The following is a 19,505-nucleotide window of genomic DNA, read 5'->3' as shown; positions in this document are numbered from 1 at the left end:
GGCTTCAGCGTGTTCGCAGCCACAAAAATGCGAACGGAATTCTCCTTCTCCATGACAAAGAGAGATCTCACACGAGGCTGCGCATCTGAAAGGAGGTCACAAAACTTCGGTAGACTGTTCTTCGTCATTCACCCTACAGCCCGGATCTCACGTCTTCCGACTCCAACCTCTTTGGTCCAGTGAAGGATACACTCTACGAAGCAGTACGTGGATGATGGGGAGGTTATTGGTGTAGCAAGACGTTGACCGAAGTCGACGAGCTGAGTAGTACCATGAGGACATACAGGCCCTCTCAATAACGTGGCGACAGGTCTTCGCACTAAAAGGATATTATGTTGAAAAATAGGGTTTTACAGGCAAAAGTGTGTGTTGAATCCTGATCGAAACGAGCTTTCTTTCAGAGAAAGATACGTTGCATTACTTACGAGGGGGGTTTGAAAAGTCCATGCAAAACTAACGACTACTTACGTGTTTTGGGGTAAACCTTTTTTTTCAATATAGTCTCCTTTTAGACTTTTGTATCTCGTCCTACGCGCTTATAATTTGTTGATCCCTTCTGAATAATAGGAATTGTCCAAGTCAGCAGAATAGCTATTAGTTGCTGCAATCACCTCGTCGTTTGAATAAAATCTATCCCGCCAGCCCTTTGTTAAAATTGGGGAACAAATAGTAGTCTGAGGGAGCCAAGTCAGGAGGATAGGGGAGATGTGAAACGAGTTGGAATCCTATTTCCATTAATATTGCGACCACAACTGCTGAGGTGTGTGCTGGCGCACTGTCGTGATGGAAAAGGACTTTTTTTCTTCCAATCGCCGGCGTTTTTCTTGCAGCTCGAATTTCAAACGGTCAAATAATGATGAATAATATGCACCTGTAATAGTTTTACTCTTTTCCAGATAGTCGATAAGGATTAACCTTTCAAAATGATTCAAATGGCTCTGAGCACTATGGGACCTAACTTCTGAGGTCATCAGTCCCCTAGAACTTAGAACTACTTAAACCTGACTAACCTAAGGACAACACTCACATCCATGCCCGAGGCAGGATTCGTACCTGCGACCGTAGCGCCTAGAACCGCTCGGCCACTCCAGCCGGCGATTAACCGTTGCGAATCCGAAAAGACAGACATCATAACCTTTCCGGCCGAAGGAATGGTCATCGCCTCTTTTAATGCAGATTCTACCTTGGTAACCCATTGTTTACGTTGTTGTTTGGTCTCAGGAGTATAGTAATGTAGCCATGTTTCATCCACAGTGACGAAACGACGCTTAAAGGCCTGCGGATTCTTCCTGAACAGCTGCAAACAATCGTTGCACCACTTGACACGATTCCGTTTTTGGTCAAGCATGAGTAAAATCACGGAACCCATCTCTCGGACAGCTTTCTCGTGTTCAAATGTTGAAGCAAAATATTATATACCCGTTCATTCGAGATGCCCACAGCACTAGCAATCTCACGCACCTTAACTCTTCTGTCATCCATCACCATATCGTGGATTTTATCAATGATTTCTGGAGTCGTAACGTCCACAGGGCGCAGAGTAATCGTAATGTCTATCAAGCTTTTCTTTATTCTCCTGCGGCGTTTTGCCTTTCATAAAGTAATGTTTAAACACCACACGAAATTCTCTTTCATCTATTTCTTGACAATCACTCGACTTCCTTGATTCACACGAATGCCAAACACAAAGACATAGACCAATATGGATGAAACTTGACGTGTGTTCCTTCCAAAGATGCTACTAACTAAACATGACCTCGATACGCGCCGGTAGTTCCATCTCTCGGACTTTGTACGGACTTTTCAAACGCCCCTAGTATTGTGCTACGTCCTGGAAAATGAAGAAATCGCTTTAGCCTGTTCGTAGCGACAAAAATGCAAACGAAATTCTTCTTCATGAAAAAGCGAGGCGTCGCACAAGGCTGCTTATCTAAATGGAGCTCACAAAACGTCGTGGACTATGCTTCGTCATTCACCCTACAGCCCGGATCTCGCGCCTTCCGACTCCCACATCTGTTTGGCCCAGAGAAAGATACACCCTACGAAGCAGTACGTGGACGATGGGGAGGTTATTGATGTAGCAAGACGTTGACTCCGACATCGACGAGTTAAATAATTCCATGGGGACATGCAGCCCTCTCTCCCTATCGGTGTTCATACTCAACGGATATTATGTTGCAAAATAGGCTTTTGTAAGCAAGAGTGTGTTGGAATCCTGAATAAAACCAGCTTCCTTTCAGAAAAAAGATACGTTGCATTACTTATTGAATGTCCGTCGAAATATTTTTCCACAGTAAATCTGCTCCGGATTAAGGCATCGGAATACCTACCAGGTTTTGTCGCCATACGATGATTATGGCCCCTGATTGTAACTCCGTGAGTAGCTGCTCATTAATTATAACCTCACAGTACCAGACGTACCCTCGCCACATTCTGTAGGGCGGTTTGTGGAGTGTAGACGACGAACTGAATTCAGTTTTCTCTTTGGAATGATTGTTTGTGGATCGATTCGAGTTAAGCGTGAGCCTGTCGGGCTGGAGTGCGTGTCCCCACACGGCACTGTTAGGAAGCGGCCGGCTTCCTCGTCGCCGTCGCATGAGCCATGTGTGGCACGTCCCGCAGTGAAAGCCCGTACGCGGCACGCGGCCAGGGCGTCACAGGATGTGCTGGCCAGGTCCCCTAGTATATAAGCGGACGTTCGCGGCCGCCTGCACTCCACCCAGAGGTCTGCGAGCAGCACACTCCACTGGCAGCATGGCGAGCAAGGTGAGTCCACTGGCTGACAAGTAGTACTCCGGTGTGAAGGTGCGGACGTAGGGTCGCGAGGTCGAGACGCACGGCTGGCAGCTGTGTGGCTTTTAAACTTGTGCGGTCCCACTGCAGCGATTACACTGTACATCAGAAGTGACTCAACATACGTGTGTGCGTGTAAACAATACCAGAAAAATCACGAGGAAAAACTGTTTAACTACCGACATCAGAATACCGAAATGTAATTATGATAGCCTGTCATGGTGCGATATGTGGCCGAGTGTTCGCCAGAGCAGGTACATATACAGGGTGGTCAGAAAATGTGTGAAATGCTTTTAGGGATGTTACAGGGCTAGTTGTACTGACGCATAAATGTTAAGAAAAAAATTCGATACGTTGCGCCGTTTCCGAGTTATTTAGCATTAAAGTTAGACAATTACATCGTCGCGCCCGTAAATTCAAGTTTCAGCTAACGAGGCAAAGCACTCGTTGGGCAACACCGCCCCTGGAAGGCCGCTTGAATGCGAGCGCGCGACGCTCTGATTGGCTAAATTCTATGCTAAATAACTCGGAAACGGAGCAACGTATCCAGTTTTTTCCTTAACATTTATGCCTCAGTACAATCTGCCCTGTAACATCCCTACCAGCATTTCACACATTTTCTGACCACCCTGTATGTGCAGCCCGGTAAACCACAGGTATACAAATTCTCCTTCCAGCCTCCCTGCCCCTATCTCCGCTTCAACCATTAAAGCAGTTGAACCTGCCACAACGAAGACATAAGTTTACATGTCTACTGACGCACAGTGGTTAAAGCAATCCAACTCACGTTTTCGCAAGCCTGCCAAGCTTACAAGGGTCTCGTTCAGCCTGTTGCACCAGTCAACAGGTTGCTCTATCAATCCAGCGGGGCTAGCCAGTTATTCATTGAGATGCTACATCTACATCTACCCGGATACTCTGCAAGTGGCACTTAAGTGCCTGGCAGAGCGGTTACCGAAACATCTTCACAGTAAATGTAAGTGCCGTGTGGCTAGAGCCTCCTGTGGGGTAGACCGTTCGCGTGGTGCAAGTCTTTCGCGTTGACGCCACTTCGGCGACTTGCGTATCGGCGGGCATGAAATGATGATGATAAAGACAACACCCAGTCCCTGAGCGGAGAAAATCTCCGACCCATCCAGGAATCGAACCCGGGCCCTTAGGTATGACATTCCGTCGCGCTGACTACTCAGCTACCAGAGGCGGACATCGTCAAATTGTCTATTATTCCAATGTCGAACAGTGAGCGGAAAAAACGAACACCTGTATCTTTCCGCGAGACCTCTGATGTCCCATGTTTTATTATGATGATCGTTTCTCCCTATGTAATACCATGTTGGCCCTCCTTTCTTCGGGCACAGTGCAGCAACTCGATGCGGCATGGACTTAACAACTCGTTGGAAGTCCCCTGCAGAAATACTGAGCCACACTCCCTCTACAGCCGTCCCAAATTGCAGGTGCAGGATTTTGTGCACGATCTGGCCACTCGATTACATCCCATAAAAGTTCTACGAGATTCCTGTTGGGCGATCTGCGTTGCCAAATCATTCTCTCCAATTGTCCAAAACGTTCTTCTAACTAGTTGCATGAGGCAGTGTCATCCATAGAAAATTCGTCGCTGTTTGCAAACATGAAGTTCATGAATCGCTGCCAACTGTCACCAAGTAGCCGAACATAACCATCTACGTACGTAATGAAATGGAACCCCGCGCAGTCGTCTTTTCGATCTGATTTATTACAAAGCTACCAGTTTCGGTGATTCAATAAACCAACTTCAGGCACTAACCGACGCTGATGGTGTGAACTCCAGCCATAAATACGGTCCAGTCAACCGCCAACGTCTAAGAACTGCTTTCCGCAGACTACTATAACAGCGATGCTGTGTCTGCAACCATCAACTACCACAGTGTTTTCCGCTTTGAAAGGTAACAAATGGTTCAAATAGCTTTGAGCACTATGGCACTTAACATCTGAGGTCATCACATCAGTCCCCTAGACTTAGAACTACTTAAATCTAACTAACCTAAGGACATCACACACATTCATGCCCGAGGGAGGTTTCTAACCTGCGACCGTAGCAGTCGCGCGGTTCCGGACTGAAGCACCTAGAACCGCTCGGCCACAAAGGCCGGCTGAGAAGTAACACCTGAAATCGGTGCACTCTTGACAATGTGGATTTCGGAACATGGAATTCCCTAATGATTTACGAAAGGAAATGTCTTACGCGTCTAGATCCAATAGCCATCCCGCGTTCAGTCTGTTAATGGCAGCCGTGCGGCCATAATCACATCGGAAACCTTTTCACAAGGATCATCTGAGTATCAATGACAGACTGCCAACACATCGCCCTTTTGTATCATATGTGCGTTATACTACCGGCGTCTGTATAAGTGCATTTCGCTATTCCATGGCTTTTACCAATTCGGTGTCTGTTTCCGTAGGTAGCTCATTTATCATGACGGATGTGATCAAAAGAATTAACAAACCAAACTTAAAGGAAACTGAGGTGAAATTAAGAACTGGGGAATATATACCAGTCACGAAGCGGAGCTCAAGTCCGGCAGAGGAAAACTATACGTGTGTAGTTGTCTCGCGATACAAGTAGACAACCTCGAGTACGTTATGACATATTTGTAAATTTTACCAGCGGTTTCCTCAAATGTTCGTATGTATGTGAATTTCCAAGGGACCAAACTCCTGAGGTCAACGGTCCCCGGTCTTACACACTACTTAAACTAACGCTAAGAAAACACACACACCCATGCCCGAGGGTGGACTCGAACCTCCGGCAGGAGGGGCCGCTCAGTCCATGAAATGGTGCCTAAGGCCGCTCTGCCACTCCGCGCGGCTTGGTTTCCTCACTAGTAAAATATTTTGAAAGACGAGAAAGACATAATGGATCCCATGTGCGTTGTCATCGTTCCTGTGTCACAGCTTGTATTCGTACACACATTATGTGTGTGCGAATACATTATATGAAAGGGACATTGCATCGCACTCCTTAACAGGACAGGCACTCCAATATCATATTTATCCGTCGATACCGGCCAGCGACTTTGAAAGTGCCCTCCCCTGTACGGGAATCAAATAATATGTGTACGAGTACAGGTTGTGATGCAGGAACGACGTCTTATTGAAATTTGCATCTGGCCATGAGTGCTGCACGGGTAGCCGAGCGATTAAGGTGAGGCAGGACATCTGGGTTGGAGTCCCGGTCTGTCACAAGTCTTTGTTGACGTAACTCCGTTGTACGGCTCATGGTTGTTCGTAATTGCAACTACGTATACAGTTCATGTATTTCATAATGGCTGTGGTCGCGACAGAGCCTGTTCTTTCGGACATGGGAATTGGAAAATTGTGCTCTTACGGGGGCAAAACTGCTGTGGTCATCGGTCCCTGGACTGACACACTACCTAATCTAACTAAAGCTAAGGACAACACCACACACACACATACACACACACACACACACACACACACACACACACACACACACACATATGCCCGAGGGAGGACTCGAACCGCCGACGATGGTAGCTGCTTGAACCGCGCGGCTCGGACATGCATGCATGTTCGAAGGAACATTGCATCATTCTTCGTAATAAAACAGGCACGGAAATAACTTATTTCAGAGATGGTTCTGCTTACTACAGAAAACATGTATTATAGGCCCAGAGAAAACAGTTAATATCACAATAAATTAACAAGCAAGAAATACATAGAAGAGGGAAAAAAGACAAAGAAAATCCATACTTTCCTGCCTTACAGTCACCCGGAATGAATTACTTTATATTGAGCGTCGTCATGTAATACTGGCCAACGAGCAAGCAAGGACAGGTTAAAAGCGGAATGTGGCTGTTGTCATGTGGAAGGGAACAGCGTCCACGGTATACTCACCGTAAAGATGTAAAAGAGGAAGATGAAAAATAAAAAAATCCTCGTTTATGTTCTCAGTAATCTGAATTAGTCGTCCCCGACGCCTCCATAACGCCACAGAAGCGTCTCAGTGGCTTGAATACCTTATTTGGCAGCTGGTACACTCGACACCTTGAATTACTCGAAAACATACACTCCTGGAAATGGAAAAAAGAACACATTGACACCGGTGTGTCAGACCCACCATACTTGCTCCGGACCCTGCGAGAGAGCTGTACAAGCAATGATCACACTCACGGCACAGCGGACACACCAGGAACCGCGGTGTTGGCCGTCGAATGGCGCTAGCTGCGCAGCATTTGTGCACCGCCGCCGTCAGTGTCAGCCAGTTTGCCGTGGCATACGGAGCTCCATCGCAGTCTTTAACAGTGGTAGCATGCCGCGACAGCGTGGACGTGAACCGTATGTGCAGTTGACAGACTTTGAGCGAGGGCGTATAGTGGGCATGCGGGAGGCCGGGTGGACGTACCGCCGAATTGCTCAACACGTGGGGCGTGAGGTCTCCACAGTACATCGATGTTGTCGCCAGTGGTCGGCGGAAGGTGCACGTGCCCGTCGACCTGGGACCGGACCGCAGCTACCCACGGATGCACGCCAAGACCGTAGGATCCTACGCAGTGCCGTAGGGGACCGCACCGCCACTTCCCAGCAAATTAGGGACACTATTGCTCCTGGGGTATCGGCGAGGACCATTCGCAACCGTCTTCATGAAGCTGGGCTACGGTCCCGCACACCGTTAGGCCGTCTTCCGCTCACGCCCCAACATCATGCAGCCCGCCTCCAGTGGTGTCGCGACAGGCGTGAATGGAGGGACGAATGGAGACGTGCCGTCTTCAGAGATGATAGTCGCTTCTGCCTTGGTGCCAATGATGGTCGTATACGTGTTTGGCGCCGTGCAGGTGAGCGCCACAATCAGGACTGCATACGACCGAGGCACACAGGGCCAACACCCGGCCGGCATCATGGTGTGGGGAGCGATCTCCTACACTGGCCGTACACCTCTGGTGATCGTCGAGGGGACACTGAATAGTGCACGGTACATCCAAACCGTCATCGAACCCATCGTTCTACCATTCCTAGACCGGCAAGGGAACTTGCTGTTCCAACAGGACAATGCACGTCCGCATGTATCCCGTGCCACCCAACGTGCTCTAGAAGGTGTAAGTCAACTACCCTGGCCAGCAAGATCTCCGGATCTGTCCCCCATTGAGCATTTTTGGGACTGGATGAAGCGTCGTCTCACGCGGTCTGCACGTCCAGCACGAACGCTGGTCCAATAGCAGCCTGCATTGCTGCCAAAGGTGGATACACACTGTACTAGTGCCGACATTGTGCATGCTCTGTTGCCTGTGTCTAGGTGCCTGTGGTTCTGTCAGTGTGATCATGTGATGTATTTGATCCCAGGAATGTGCCAATAAAGTGTCCCCTTCCTGGGACAATGAATTCACGGTGTTCTTATTTCTATTTCCAGAAGTGTATTAGAAACGAGCTGTTTGTCAGGAAACCGTTCTGGATGCGGTGCTGTTGGTGGAGATAATATGTTTGGTGGTAACTACAGTTCAGCATCAGTTAGGGTATTGCACGTCTTAACCTTTATCATTTAACCATGTCGCACTTCAGACCACTGCACATAACTGAAGGAAGTAACGAGTTTCCTTTCCAGCTCTTATTTCTTTAATATTGATTGTAGACTCATTTCAGAGAAAAGTTAGAGTAACTTTACGCATACGTAACAATTTAACGGTAGAATGGCTAATACTGACAAATAATTACCACTCTTCAGTTCCGTCTCCATCAGCTGAGGAAGTAGGCAACTGGCACACAGTGCCTCCTTATCCTCAAACAGATGTCACCAAAGATTCGCATTCAAGTGTTTCATCTATCAATGCTTTAACGTAACTACAAAGGACGTAAAATTCTGGTATATATACAAGTTTCACATACTTTTCAGAAAATCTAGATTGTAATAATCATCCTTTTTTTTTACCAAAGGGGAGCGCATGGAACAAATCACACACTGTAATCACGTCGTTTTCGTCAATGCTATGGACACGCTATATGCCCGAAGTCATTTGCTCCATATATACTACTACTGCATTTTCCGTTAACTCCCTGATCATATTGAGCGAGACCACACAGTGATAAAGCATTGGCAACGAATTCTGGATGACGGCGGTTTAAAACACGTCCGCCCAAGCCGAATAAAGTGACTCGTGAATCACTCAAACCATTTGAAGCACATTTCAGGATAATTCTTTTCAAGTTTGTACTTCAGATTTCGTTCCCCGTCCTTCTCAGGTCCTAGCTAGTATTCCGCCCCTAATGACCTTCTCGGCGATGGGACGTTAAATTGAAATTTTCCCTCATTCTTTCCATTCATCTCTGTCTCCTGTGGAGATCCACTTCGATTGCAAAACAGCACTCACATCATTAATAACATACAAGGGTTCATGGATAACAATATTTTTCAATTCTTCGCAGGAACGGTCCTTTCACAGATAGTTGTTGGGAATGGAAATCATTTTGTAACACGCTACTGCGATGGCAGTAGTACAGAAAGGAGGGAGTGAAGATTAAGTAGCTAGTGTTATCAAGTTCATTAAAGTGAAAAACATGATCAGTTGGACTAGTGTAGAGAAGAAAACACTTCGATTTAAATAATCTCATCAAAATACGGCTAAAATGGCTTACGTTAAGAAAGTAACATCTACACCAGGAACAGTGGAGAGAGAATTGAAGACCTTTAACACCGAATACGAATCCATTAGCATAATCTCTGCGTCATATTTTTTACTGCTACAGTCGACCTGTAAGAGGCGCACGAATATGTTTAAACAAAGCCTCAAAATAGGTATTTTTATTTATTCATCCGAGAAACGGATACAAAGGAGACAGTACTTTCTCAATGAGCCTAGTACAGCTTGTATGGCACTGTAGTCCAATTTGGATTGCACAACAGTGAAAGCGGGAAGAGAGTGAGAGAAAGTGTAACAATGCACGGGTACATACGAGCGCTTGAAGTGTCTTCGTAATGCGACCATATTTTCTAAGTACCGTATTGCAATCAGCTATGATGTACGTGAGCCCCATACATGCACAAAGTGCAACGTGCAAGAATTCCCAGCTTGTAGAAAGAAATGTGAACACCATAGTGAAACAACGAATATGGTTTCACTATGACTTGTGCGCGGACACACACACACACACACACACACACACACACACACACAGACGCACCCCCCCCCCCCCCCACACACACACACACACGCATGTAATGCTGCACAAACCTATTTCACAGGTTCGTATCACTGACGTTTCGACCGTCTTCAAAGCGTTAACTTTTAGATTTGAGCTGTTAGCCGTTAATCGCCCTGAAGATGGCGCTGGAAGAAGGGTCGAAACGACAGTGGTGTAGTTGTTCGAATGTTCATAATGAACACCCAAAATGATTTTATTCAAATTGTCACTGGCCGTGAATGACTAAGGACTTAACTCCAAACAAGTCTCAGTCAACCAACAGCCAAGATCGACAAATTTCAGGGAGCAGGAGGGTACAAAATTTAATACCGCATTTGTGATGCAGTGTACATAGGAATGACACGTAGACATTTTATAACACTTTACAAATAACGGATCAGCTGCTGCAAGTATGAAACAGACGATTCCGCATTCGCAGAACACTTGACATACCGAAACATATTCCGATACACACGCTCGCGCGATACACGCACACACACACACACACATTCAGCAGCTGGCAATAACATTCAGTAGCAGATAACAAGATTCGAAACAGAACATGAAGAAAACGAGCGTAAATATCATCAGTGCTGCGTTAATGTGAATTCGTAGCAGAAGAAAACCTTTAAAACCAGCAAAGCAGGACACAAGAATAGCAGCATTAAAAACAGGAACAACTATTACCTTCCAGAAAGTGACAAAGTGACAGAAATATTTCTAATCTTTAAGTACAGCGCGTAGTGTGTAAAGCAAAAAACGTATAGACTGAAGCGCCAAAAAAACCGTACAGGCATGCGTGTTCCAATACAGAGATACGTAAACAGGCAGAATACGTGCGGTGGGCAACGCCTATATAAGACAACAAGTGTCAGACGCAGTTGTTAGATCGATTACTGCTGCTGCACTGTCCGGTTGTCAAGTTTTAAGTGTGTTTGAACGTGATAGTACAGTCGCCGCAAGAGCGATGGGACACATCTCCGAGGTAGCTATGAAGTGGGGATTTTCCCGTACGACCATTTCACGATGTACCGTGGATATCAGGAACCCAGTAAAACGTCAAATCTCTGACATCGCTGCGGCCGGAAAAAGACCCTACAAGAACGGGATCAACGACGACTGAAAAGAATCGTTCAACGTGGCAGAAGGGCAACCCTTTCGCAAATTGATGCAGATCTCAATGCTGGGCCATCAACAAGAGTCAGCGAGAGAACCATTCAACAAAACATCATCGGTGTGGGCTTTCGGAGACTAATGGGTACTCTTGTACCCTTGATGAGAGCATGACACAAAGCTTTAGGCCCCACCTGGGCCCGCCAACACCGACATTGGACTGTTGACGACTGGTCGGACGAGTCTCGTTTCAAGTTATATTTAGTGGATGGACGTGCACGGGTGTGGAGACAACTTATGAATCGATGCATGTCATCAGCGGACTGTACAAACTGACGGTGGCTCTGTAATGGTGTGTGACGTGTGCAGTTGGAGTGGTGTGGGACCCTAATACGTCTAGGCAGGTGACACGTATGTAAGCATCCTGTCCGATCACCTGCATCCATTCGTGTCCACTGTGTATCCCGACTCACTCGGGCAATTCCAGCACCACAATGCGACACCCCACAGAGTCAGAATTGCTACAGAGTGGCTCCAGGAACACTTTTTTGAGTTTAAACACTTTCGCTGGCCACCAGCTCCCCTGACATGAACATTATTGAGCATATCCTGGATGCCTTGCAACGTGCTGTTCAGAAGATATCTCCACTCCCTCGTACTCTTACGGATTTATGGGCAGCCCTGCAGTATTCATGGTGTCAGTTCCCTCCAGCACTACTTCAGACATTAGCCGAGTTCATGCCACATCGTGCTGCGGCACTTCTGCGTGCTCGCGGGAGCCCTACACGATATTAGGCAGGTGTACCAGTTTCTTTGGCTCTTCAGTGTATACACAGGGTGTATCATAATTAATGGCGTAAACGAATACAGTTGAAAGTACACGATACTAGAAGCAATAAAGTCTCGGTAAACATAGGATCAAAAATGCATAATAGCTACGAGCATTTTTTCATCTTAGATACTGTGAAACAAATCTCTTCTACTGCAAGCTCTTTGCTTTCAATATTTTGGGAAGTAGTTGTATGGACCAAAACAAAAAAAATGTCCAGTAAACATGTGCTCCAAAATGCATACGTTAAGAGCTATGAGCACTTTTGCATCTTCGCAACTTTGAAACATTTCTGATGAAGAAATGCTCATACCCTTTAAGGTATGTATTTGATATGTTTACTCGTCATTGTTTTCTTGTTTTGGTCCATACTGCCACTTTCCAGAATATGAAAAGGAAGGAGCTTGCACTAGAAGAGATTTGTTTCACAGTATCGAAGAAGAAAAATTGCTCGTATGCATTTTCCACCCTATGGTTAGTGAGACTTTTTTGCTTCTAGTATCGTGTAATTTCACTGTATGCGTTTACGCCATTCATTATGTATGTCATTGCTGATAACTTTCAACAATATAGGAGAAAAGTGCATCGCATGACAAAAATTGGTTTTATTCAGCTGCGCACAGAAATATGAAACCTTAAACATCAACATAATCTTACTCGCAACTGAGGATGAAAGGACAACAATAGGTAAGATGTTACACATTATACGTTATAGACGTAACATGGCTTTAGCACATACAGTGAATGAATTATGAACTGCGTTGAAACCGAAAAACAAGACAATCGAAGCATCTGGTACGTGGTATTTCAAACAACCGCTGAAAATTAAGTGGACTATTAATACAAGAAATAATGAGATTCTCTAAAGAATTTGAGAGGAAAGGTAGGTATGGGAAGATGTTGTTAAATGATGGCTCATGATGATAGGACACGTGTTAAGATATCGGGTAACAGTTTCCATGGTAGAGGGAAAAAATGAAAGCGAAAGACAGAGGATGGACATCAGTGGTATTCTGAGGTAAAAAGGCCACAAATGGGCTAGAAAATAGATAAAAAATAAGTAACAAATAAATTGCTCCATGACGGGGTTATCGAAAGGATAAAATCGGCATCTACCGAAAGCCGTGATAAGAAGTCTAAAGGACAAAAAATCCTTTCGTCAAGACAATCCATATACCCACAAATGTAGAAATTTTGGTCAGGCTATGTGTAATGAAACGTAGTTTTCTTCTTCCTGACTCGTTGCTATATTCAGTTGATTAGTCGTACATATATACTCCGCAAGCGACATTGCGGTACGTGGCTGTGGTTACCTTGTATCACTACTCGTTATTTCCTTTCCCATTTCACTCGCAAATATGGCGAGGGAAAAACAACCGTCTAAGCCTCCTCGTACCTTACCTTCATGATCCTTACGCGAAATATATGTCGGCGGCAGTAAAATATTTCTGTAGTTAGCTTCAAATGCCGGTTCTCCGGAAAGAACGTGTGCACCCTTCCAGGTATCTCTATTTGAGTTCCATCTGGGCGTCCATAACACTTGCCTGTTGTTCAAATCTACAGATAACAAATCTTGTGTTGACCGCCCTGTGTTTTATGAGAAACCACTCGTTACTTACCTTCAACATAAGTAAACTATAGCGACGAAATGAATTGGTAACTGCAAATGTTCTCATATTTTTACAAATACGTAATATGAAACACTGCAGAAATGAGTGTTTTCCGACAAGAGAAGAAACAGGCCAAGTGAGAATGACTTTCTTGTTGTTTTATCGTCACAAAACAAAGACAATTAATTTTCTTCATAGTCTGACGTTACAATTTCCCCATGTGTTGTCAACGATTTGGGAGAGACGAGGGAATATAGGGTGGTGGTGGTGGGGACTTCAGCTTATATATGATAACGTCCTGGTTAACCAAAATTGCTGTGACTTCGCTGACATAAAACATGGATAACCAAAGTGCATTGCCCTCCTATTGTAATCGGACGAAAAACAACAACATTCTCATTTTTGTCGCTTATATATCAGTATAAGGCGTGAACATTTCAACAAAGTGCGTTCCACAAAGATATGAAACTTGTAGCTGTTTTTGCCTTATCAAACTTCATTCATAATCGCTGGAAAGAATATCAAGGAGAGGTATAAAGAAATCGAACTTCTATGGGAGATTAAAACTGTGTGCCAGAGTGAGACTCGAACTCGGGACCTTCGCTTTTCGAGGACACGTGCTCTAATGACTTTTTTTGGTCCTAACCACTACCTTTTCTATATTTTTCTATTTTGTGGACCTCTTCTAGTGACTGAGCAACTCAAGCACGACCTCCGACTCCTCCTCACAGCTTTAATTTCGCCAGTACCTCGTCTCCTACGTTCCAAACGAGGTACTGACGGAAATAAAGCAGTTAGTACGGGTCGTGCTTGGGTAGCTCAGTCGGAGTAGGCATGGTAGCTCAGCGTGTCCGGTCAGAAGGTTAGCTGTCCTCTGTAATAATAATAATAATAATAATAATAATAATAATAATAACTGAGTTAATGGCTCAATGACGAACTTGAACAAGCGTCATGGGACGTCCACCCCGAACAATAACGAACAAAATTAGATAAAAAAGGTCGGTAGAGGATTTGCCCCTGAGAGGCCAAGGTCCCGAGTTCGAGTATCGGTCTGTGTACACAGTTTTAATCTGCCAGGAAGTATCACATCACCGTACGCTCCGCTGCAGAGTGAAAATTTCATTCTGTAAAAAGAGATTTCAGAAGAAGATGTTCTCTTTGCACCCCGCTCCCCCCCCCCCCCCCCCCCACCCCCCGAAGCTATAGAACGAACATTTTCATCTCCCGGAGGACATCTAGAAATTTCTTTAAAGAATGAGGATGCTATTATTAATTACCCCTGTCAGTTCTCCTACTAAAACATAACAGTCCTGCACTTCCCTTGCGCGAGAAACTCGCTGTTTTCGTGAGCCTGCTGCGTCACGACCGGCCTCAGACGCAGCGGTAATCTAATCTCGTCTGTGGCAGTAAACAACTCATAACGTCAGATCTGGCAGTGGGGGCAGACCTATTGTTTGCACAGCTGAAAGCCAATGTTCCGGCAGCGCTGGAGTGCCTTTAAGCTGTTCTTTATTGGGGCTACGATATTGACTGCACGGCTACATCGGGTACCCACTCTGTGTGGCAATGCGGGGCGCCTAAGCCCCTGACGTTCGGTGGCGGGAGAGGGCAGAAATAGTTCCACTTGCAACGAAACCTGTTCACTGCTTTCTCCCTTTAGGGGCGCCTTGTTTCATCACCGTCAGATTAACTTGCTCGAGTCGCGTTCATTTGCACCTGTTCAATTGCCAATCCCGACACTACAAGCTCTATTGTGTACCACCGTTTCTGCAAGAACTGGGGTTTAATTCCGAGTCCTGTTATCCAGATTTGGGTTCTCTGCCTTTGCACTAAATGTAATAAGGCAAATACGTGGATGTTTTCTTTGAAAGAGGACACCGCCAATTTCCTTTCACGTCCTCATTAAATCCGTACTTGCGCTGCGTCTTCGGCAGGACGTTACGCCTTAACATTACCTCTTTCTTCGTCTGTGCATTTCTCCAACAGATTGAAATAACTCCACGTCTCGAGTTGTAAATGAAACTCTTCTTGATACTCAAGGATATCTGTGAAAGTCACTCTCACGCTCCTGAACGTGGGTTTAAATTCTCTTCAGTGAAGGTATGAGATACCGAAGATGGCAAGGATACATGATTACTATCCTCATCCAAAAGATGAAGAAGAATTACAGGGAGTACACAATGTGGGGTGAGAATAAATCTAAGAAAGACGAAAGTTATGAGGAGTAGCAAAAATGATATTAACGATTAGCATCAGAAATTGGGAACACGAAGTAGACGCAAAATAACACGTCACGGACGAAGCAAGAGGGGATTAAATAGTAGACTAGTACAAGCGCAGAGGGCATTCCTGGCCAAAATATGTATGCTAGTATCGAACACAGGCTTGGAAATTAGAAAACCAGTAAGATAAGAGATGAAGATGTTCTCCGCAAGGTAGGTGGAGAAAGAGACGCATGGAAAATAAGCATATGAAGACGGGATAGGTTGACGCGATATGTATATAGACAACAAGGAACAACTCATATGGTACTGTAGGGGTCCGGAAATTTGGTAGAGACCGTGAGAGAAGTCTTCTGACCTAATGCCGCCCTACACCACCACTAGTGACGCCACTGCCAGAGGATGACACTGAGGCCGCACGATAGTTGATGTGTCCTATTTACTGAACCTTTCTTTTTGTGAGGTTCTGAGATGAATTACCTTTTTCCCACGTGCGGTTCCGTACGTTCTCTCAGTAAGTCCTCATTAATTATTCCATCTACTCATGTAATCATGGTTCAAAATGGTTCAAATGGCTCTGAGCACTATGGGACTTAACATCTATGGTCATCAGTCCCCTAGACCTTAGAACTACTTAAACCTAACTAACCTAAGGACAGCACACAACACCCAGCCATCACGAAGCAGAAAAAATCCCTGACCCCTCCGGGAATCGAACCCGGGAACCCGGACGTGGGAAGCGAGAACGCTACCGCACGACATGTAATCATGAGCATTCTTCTGTACCACAACGTTTCCAAAGCTTCCACTACCATCTTGTCTGAACTGCCGACAGTTTACGTTTCATTTCCATAATAAGCTGTACTTCCGACAAATACTCCAGAAAATTACTAGCATTTAAATTTATATTCAGTGTTAACAAATTTCTTCGATGAAAAAGAGGATGAGATAACATATCTCCTCGTACATCCACAATGCACAAAGCGGTGGTCGTGCGGTTCTAGCGCTGCAGTGCGAAACCGCGGGACTGCTATGGTCGCAGGTTCGAATCCTGCCTCGGGCATGGATGTGTGTGATGTCCTTAGGTTAGTTAGGTTTAAGTAGTTCTAAGTTCTAGGGGACTGATGACCTAAGATGTTAAGTCCCATAGTGCTCAGAGCCATTTGAACCATTTGAACCACAATGCACAAATGTCAGTATTGTTTAAGAACTGTAGGGTGTATCGGAAAACAATAAGAGCAGTTAAGTTTCCTTAACCTTCTCTCAAAATACTGACAGTTTATTTCATTGTAATAACGTAAAATTCTATTTTTCACAAATTGCTATTGAATTTCATCGATCACATGCATGCATATTTCGATCCTGATAATATTCTTACGTAGGTATTGATATTACCTTGTTTTCCTAGATATAAAATAAACGGAGGCAGGGAATGAAATAGAGGAGCAAGAATTACATTAGACTCTGTACATAGTAGTAATGTTCCAGGAACAAGCTCGATGTTATTGCTATTCACGTCGAAAATGTCTTTCATACAGTAATCATTGCTGGAGGACACTGGTAATCAAGACAACTTTTCATATCTCTCTCTTATAACACATACAATGACCATATAAAGCAATGTCGTATCAGAAGCCTTTATTTTATATACGAAAGCAGCCCTCTTCTTGGAAATATTAAGTCTATTTGTACTACAGATATTTTAGTACAAATGTGACCATCAACAAGTTTTATTTGAGACAGAATGGAAAGGCATTTCTTGGGAAACACGGTGGCGTATCCCAGAATTATCAATTGTTTCATCAAAACGTCAAACTGTCAAGGTCTTGAAATTGCAATATCATTTTTGCGAGATGTTCTGTAGACCGCTGATGAAAATCAAATATTGTGATCGGGACATGAATTTGCCGACAGGAAAACATAACTAAAGGTACTGTATACACGAGTAATTAATTTAAGCTTAAAAAAGGTGAAGTAATTTCTATCCCAGATCAACCAGCGCAAGCTATTCTCAGAGGTATTTAAAATACAGGACCCCGTTTATTTTACAGTGTTTTATTTTCCCTTTCGCGGTCTCTGTCTTTGAACTTAAGAATTCAGTTTTCCTTTAATGAGATTTGTAACCTTACTTTCTCTGAACATACTTTAAGTACCTCCAGGTGTTTGACGGCACTCTCTTCGTCCTGTGAAAGTACACCCAGGTCTTGCGCTAGAGCGAGGTGTGGTATGTAGAGGCTGTTTTTGGGAAAGCCCAGCAGCACTCGCTTCCAAAATCTACGTTCCTTGAATTCTTTTTCCCAGTCTTCCATAGACTTCTGTAGGACGACGTTGAACGGAACTGGAGACAGTCCATCTTCTTGTCTCACACCTGACTGAACGTCAAAGGATTCTAAAATTTATTATTATATAATGTTTCTTTACCATTCCGTACTCTGAGTTACCTTACTAACCCTTTACTCTGTAGCATGAATTATTTAAGAGCTATTCTTTAATTGACTCTTTCAAATACGTGTAATTTAGCTCTCGTATTAATCTTCTTGGACTTTTCATTGCACAATTTTATACCCTTAGACAAAATGTTTGTTTGTATTCCTTGTTTGTTTAGCCTTGTTATACGTAAATTTAATCTAGCTGTTTTATTCTGATCTTGAAGATACTTCCCATCCCTTCAAAACTCCTGGTCTTTCAACATCTACTGCAATACATCCACCAGAACCTTCGTACTGCAGTAAATTAGCTGTTTCTCACTATAGTACTTAGACCTCCTTCTCCCTGCCCCCAATTTCTTCCATAGCCAAACTGGCGTTTCCTTGATGTCTCTGGACATGTACTGTCCACCGGATCCTTCTATAAGTCAAGTTGTGACACAAATTGCTTTTCTCCCCGACGTGATTCCATGCCTCTTCTTTCTTCTTTAGCTATCAGAAATCTTGAATACTGTTTTATAGCGCAACATTACTTGTTTGAACTGCTTATTGTCCACGTCCGAGTTTCGTGCAAGACTACACTTGGGAATAATACCTTCAGGAAAAATTTTAGTTTTTATTGGATATTAAGTACTTTCTTGCTTTACAAACGGCTTTCAGAGTTATTTCCAGTTTGTGTTTTACATCCTGCCTACTTCCACCTTCGTCAGTAATGATGCTGTCCGGATAGCAAACTCTGTCTTCTATTATTAATATATTTCCTATCCTACATTTTCACAGCATCACCTTTACTAATTCGACTACATTATGTTACCTTTGTTTTACTTTTGTGGATATTCATCTTATAACTTCTTTTCATGACACCTTGTATTGTGTTCAACTAATGTTCCAGGTCCTTTGCTCTCTTTTAGGATTACGAAGACGATTTTTATTTCATTTTTCTGAATTTCAAAATCCATTTCAGATTTCGTCTTAGAGCCATTACTACTTTTACAAATAGAGGCCGAATCATAACTGTGTTTCAGTTCCTTCTCAACCACAGGTTCCTTTTCGTGTCCTTTGGGTAATGTAAAATTTCTGAGATAACCTGTAAAGGAGGAATCCTACACGAATTTTCCATTACTTCACAAAAATGGATGTACTCACAGAGTATGGCGCTATCTCCTCGAACCGCTGGGACCTACATTTTAAGATACACGCAGTAATAATTAGTAGGAGTAAAATAAGTTTTCAATCTAAAGGAAAAATAGCAGCAGAAAAGCGTGGCATTATTTTCAAAACAATTTGTTGGCTCATTTAATTTCACTATGAAATTACAGGGCATTCGTAGCTCTAAATT

General features: G+C 44.2%; 1 protein-coding gene across 1 annotated transcript in view; it reads left to right on the top strand.

Annotated features, from left to right (window-relative positions):
- Positions 1–2,707: 2,707 nt before the first annotated feature.
- Positions 2,708–19,505, top strand: part of LOC126335267 (bromodomain-containing protein DDB_G0280777-like) — a 55,312-nt gene continuing 38,514 nt past the window's right edge. Inside the window, exon 1 of the mRNA XM_049998319.1 lies at positions 2,708–2,766. Within this exon, the coding sequence (XP_049854276.1) occupies positions 2,755–2,766 (12 nt within the window). The 5' untranslated portion in view covers positions 2,708–2,754. The remainder of the gene's footprint in view (positions 2,767–19,505) is intronic.

This window comes from Schistocerca gregaria, chromosome 1 (assembly GCF_023897955.1).
Source record: "Schistocerca gregaria isolate iqSchGreg1 chromosome 1, iqSchGreg1.2, whole genome shotgun sequence".
Lineage (NCBI taxonomy): Eukaryota > Metazoa > Arthropoda > Insecta > Orthoptera > Acrididae > Schistocerca > Schistocerca gregaria.
The sequence above is the reverse complement of the archived record's forward strand: the minus strand, read 5'-3'. Positions and strand labels throughout refer to the sequence as shown.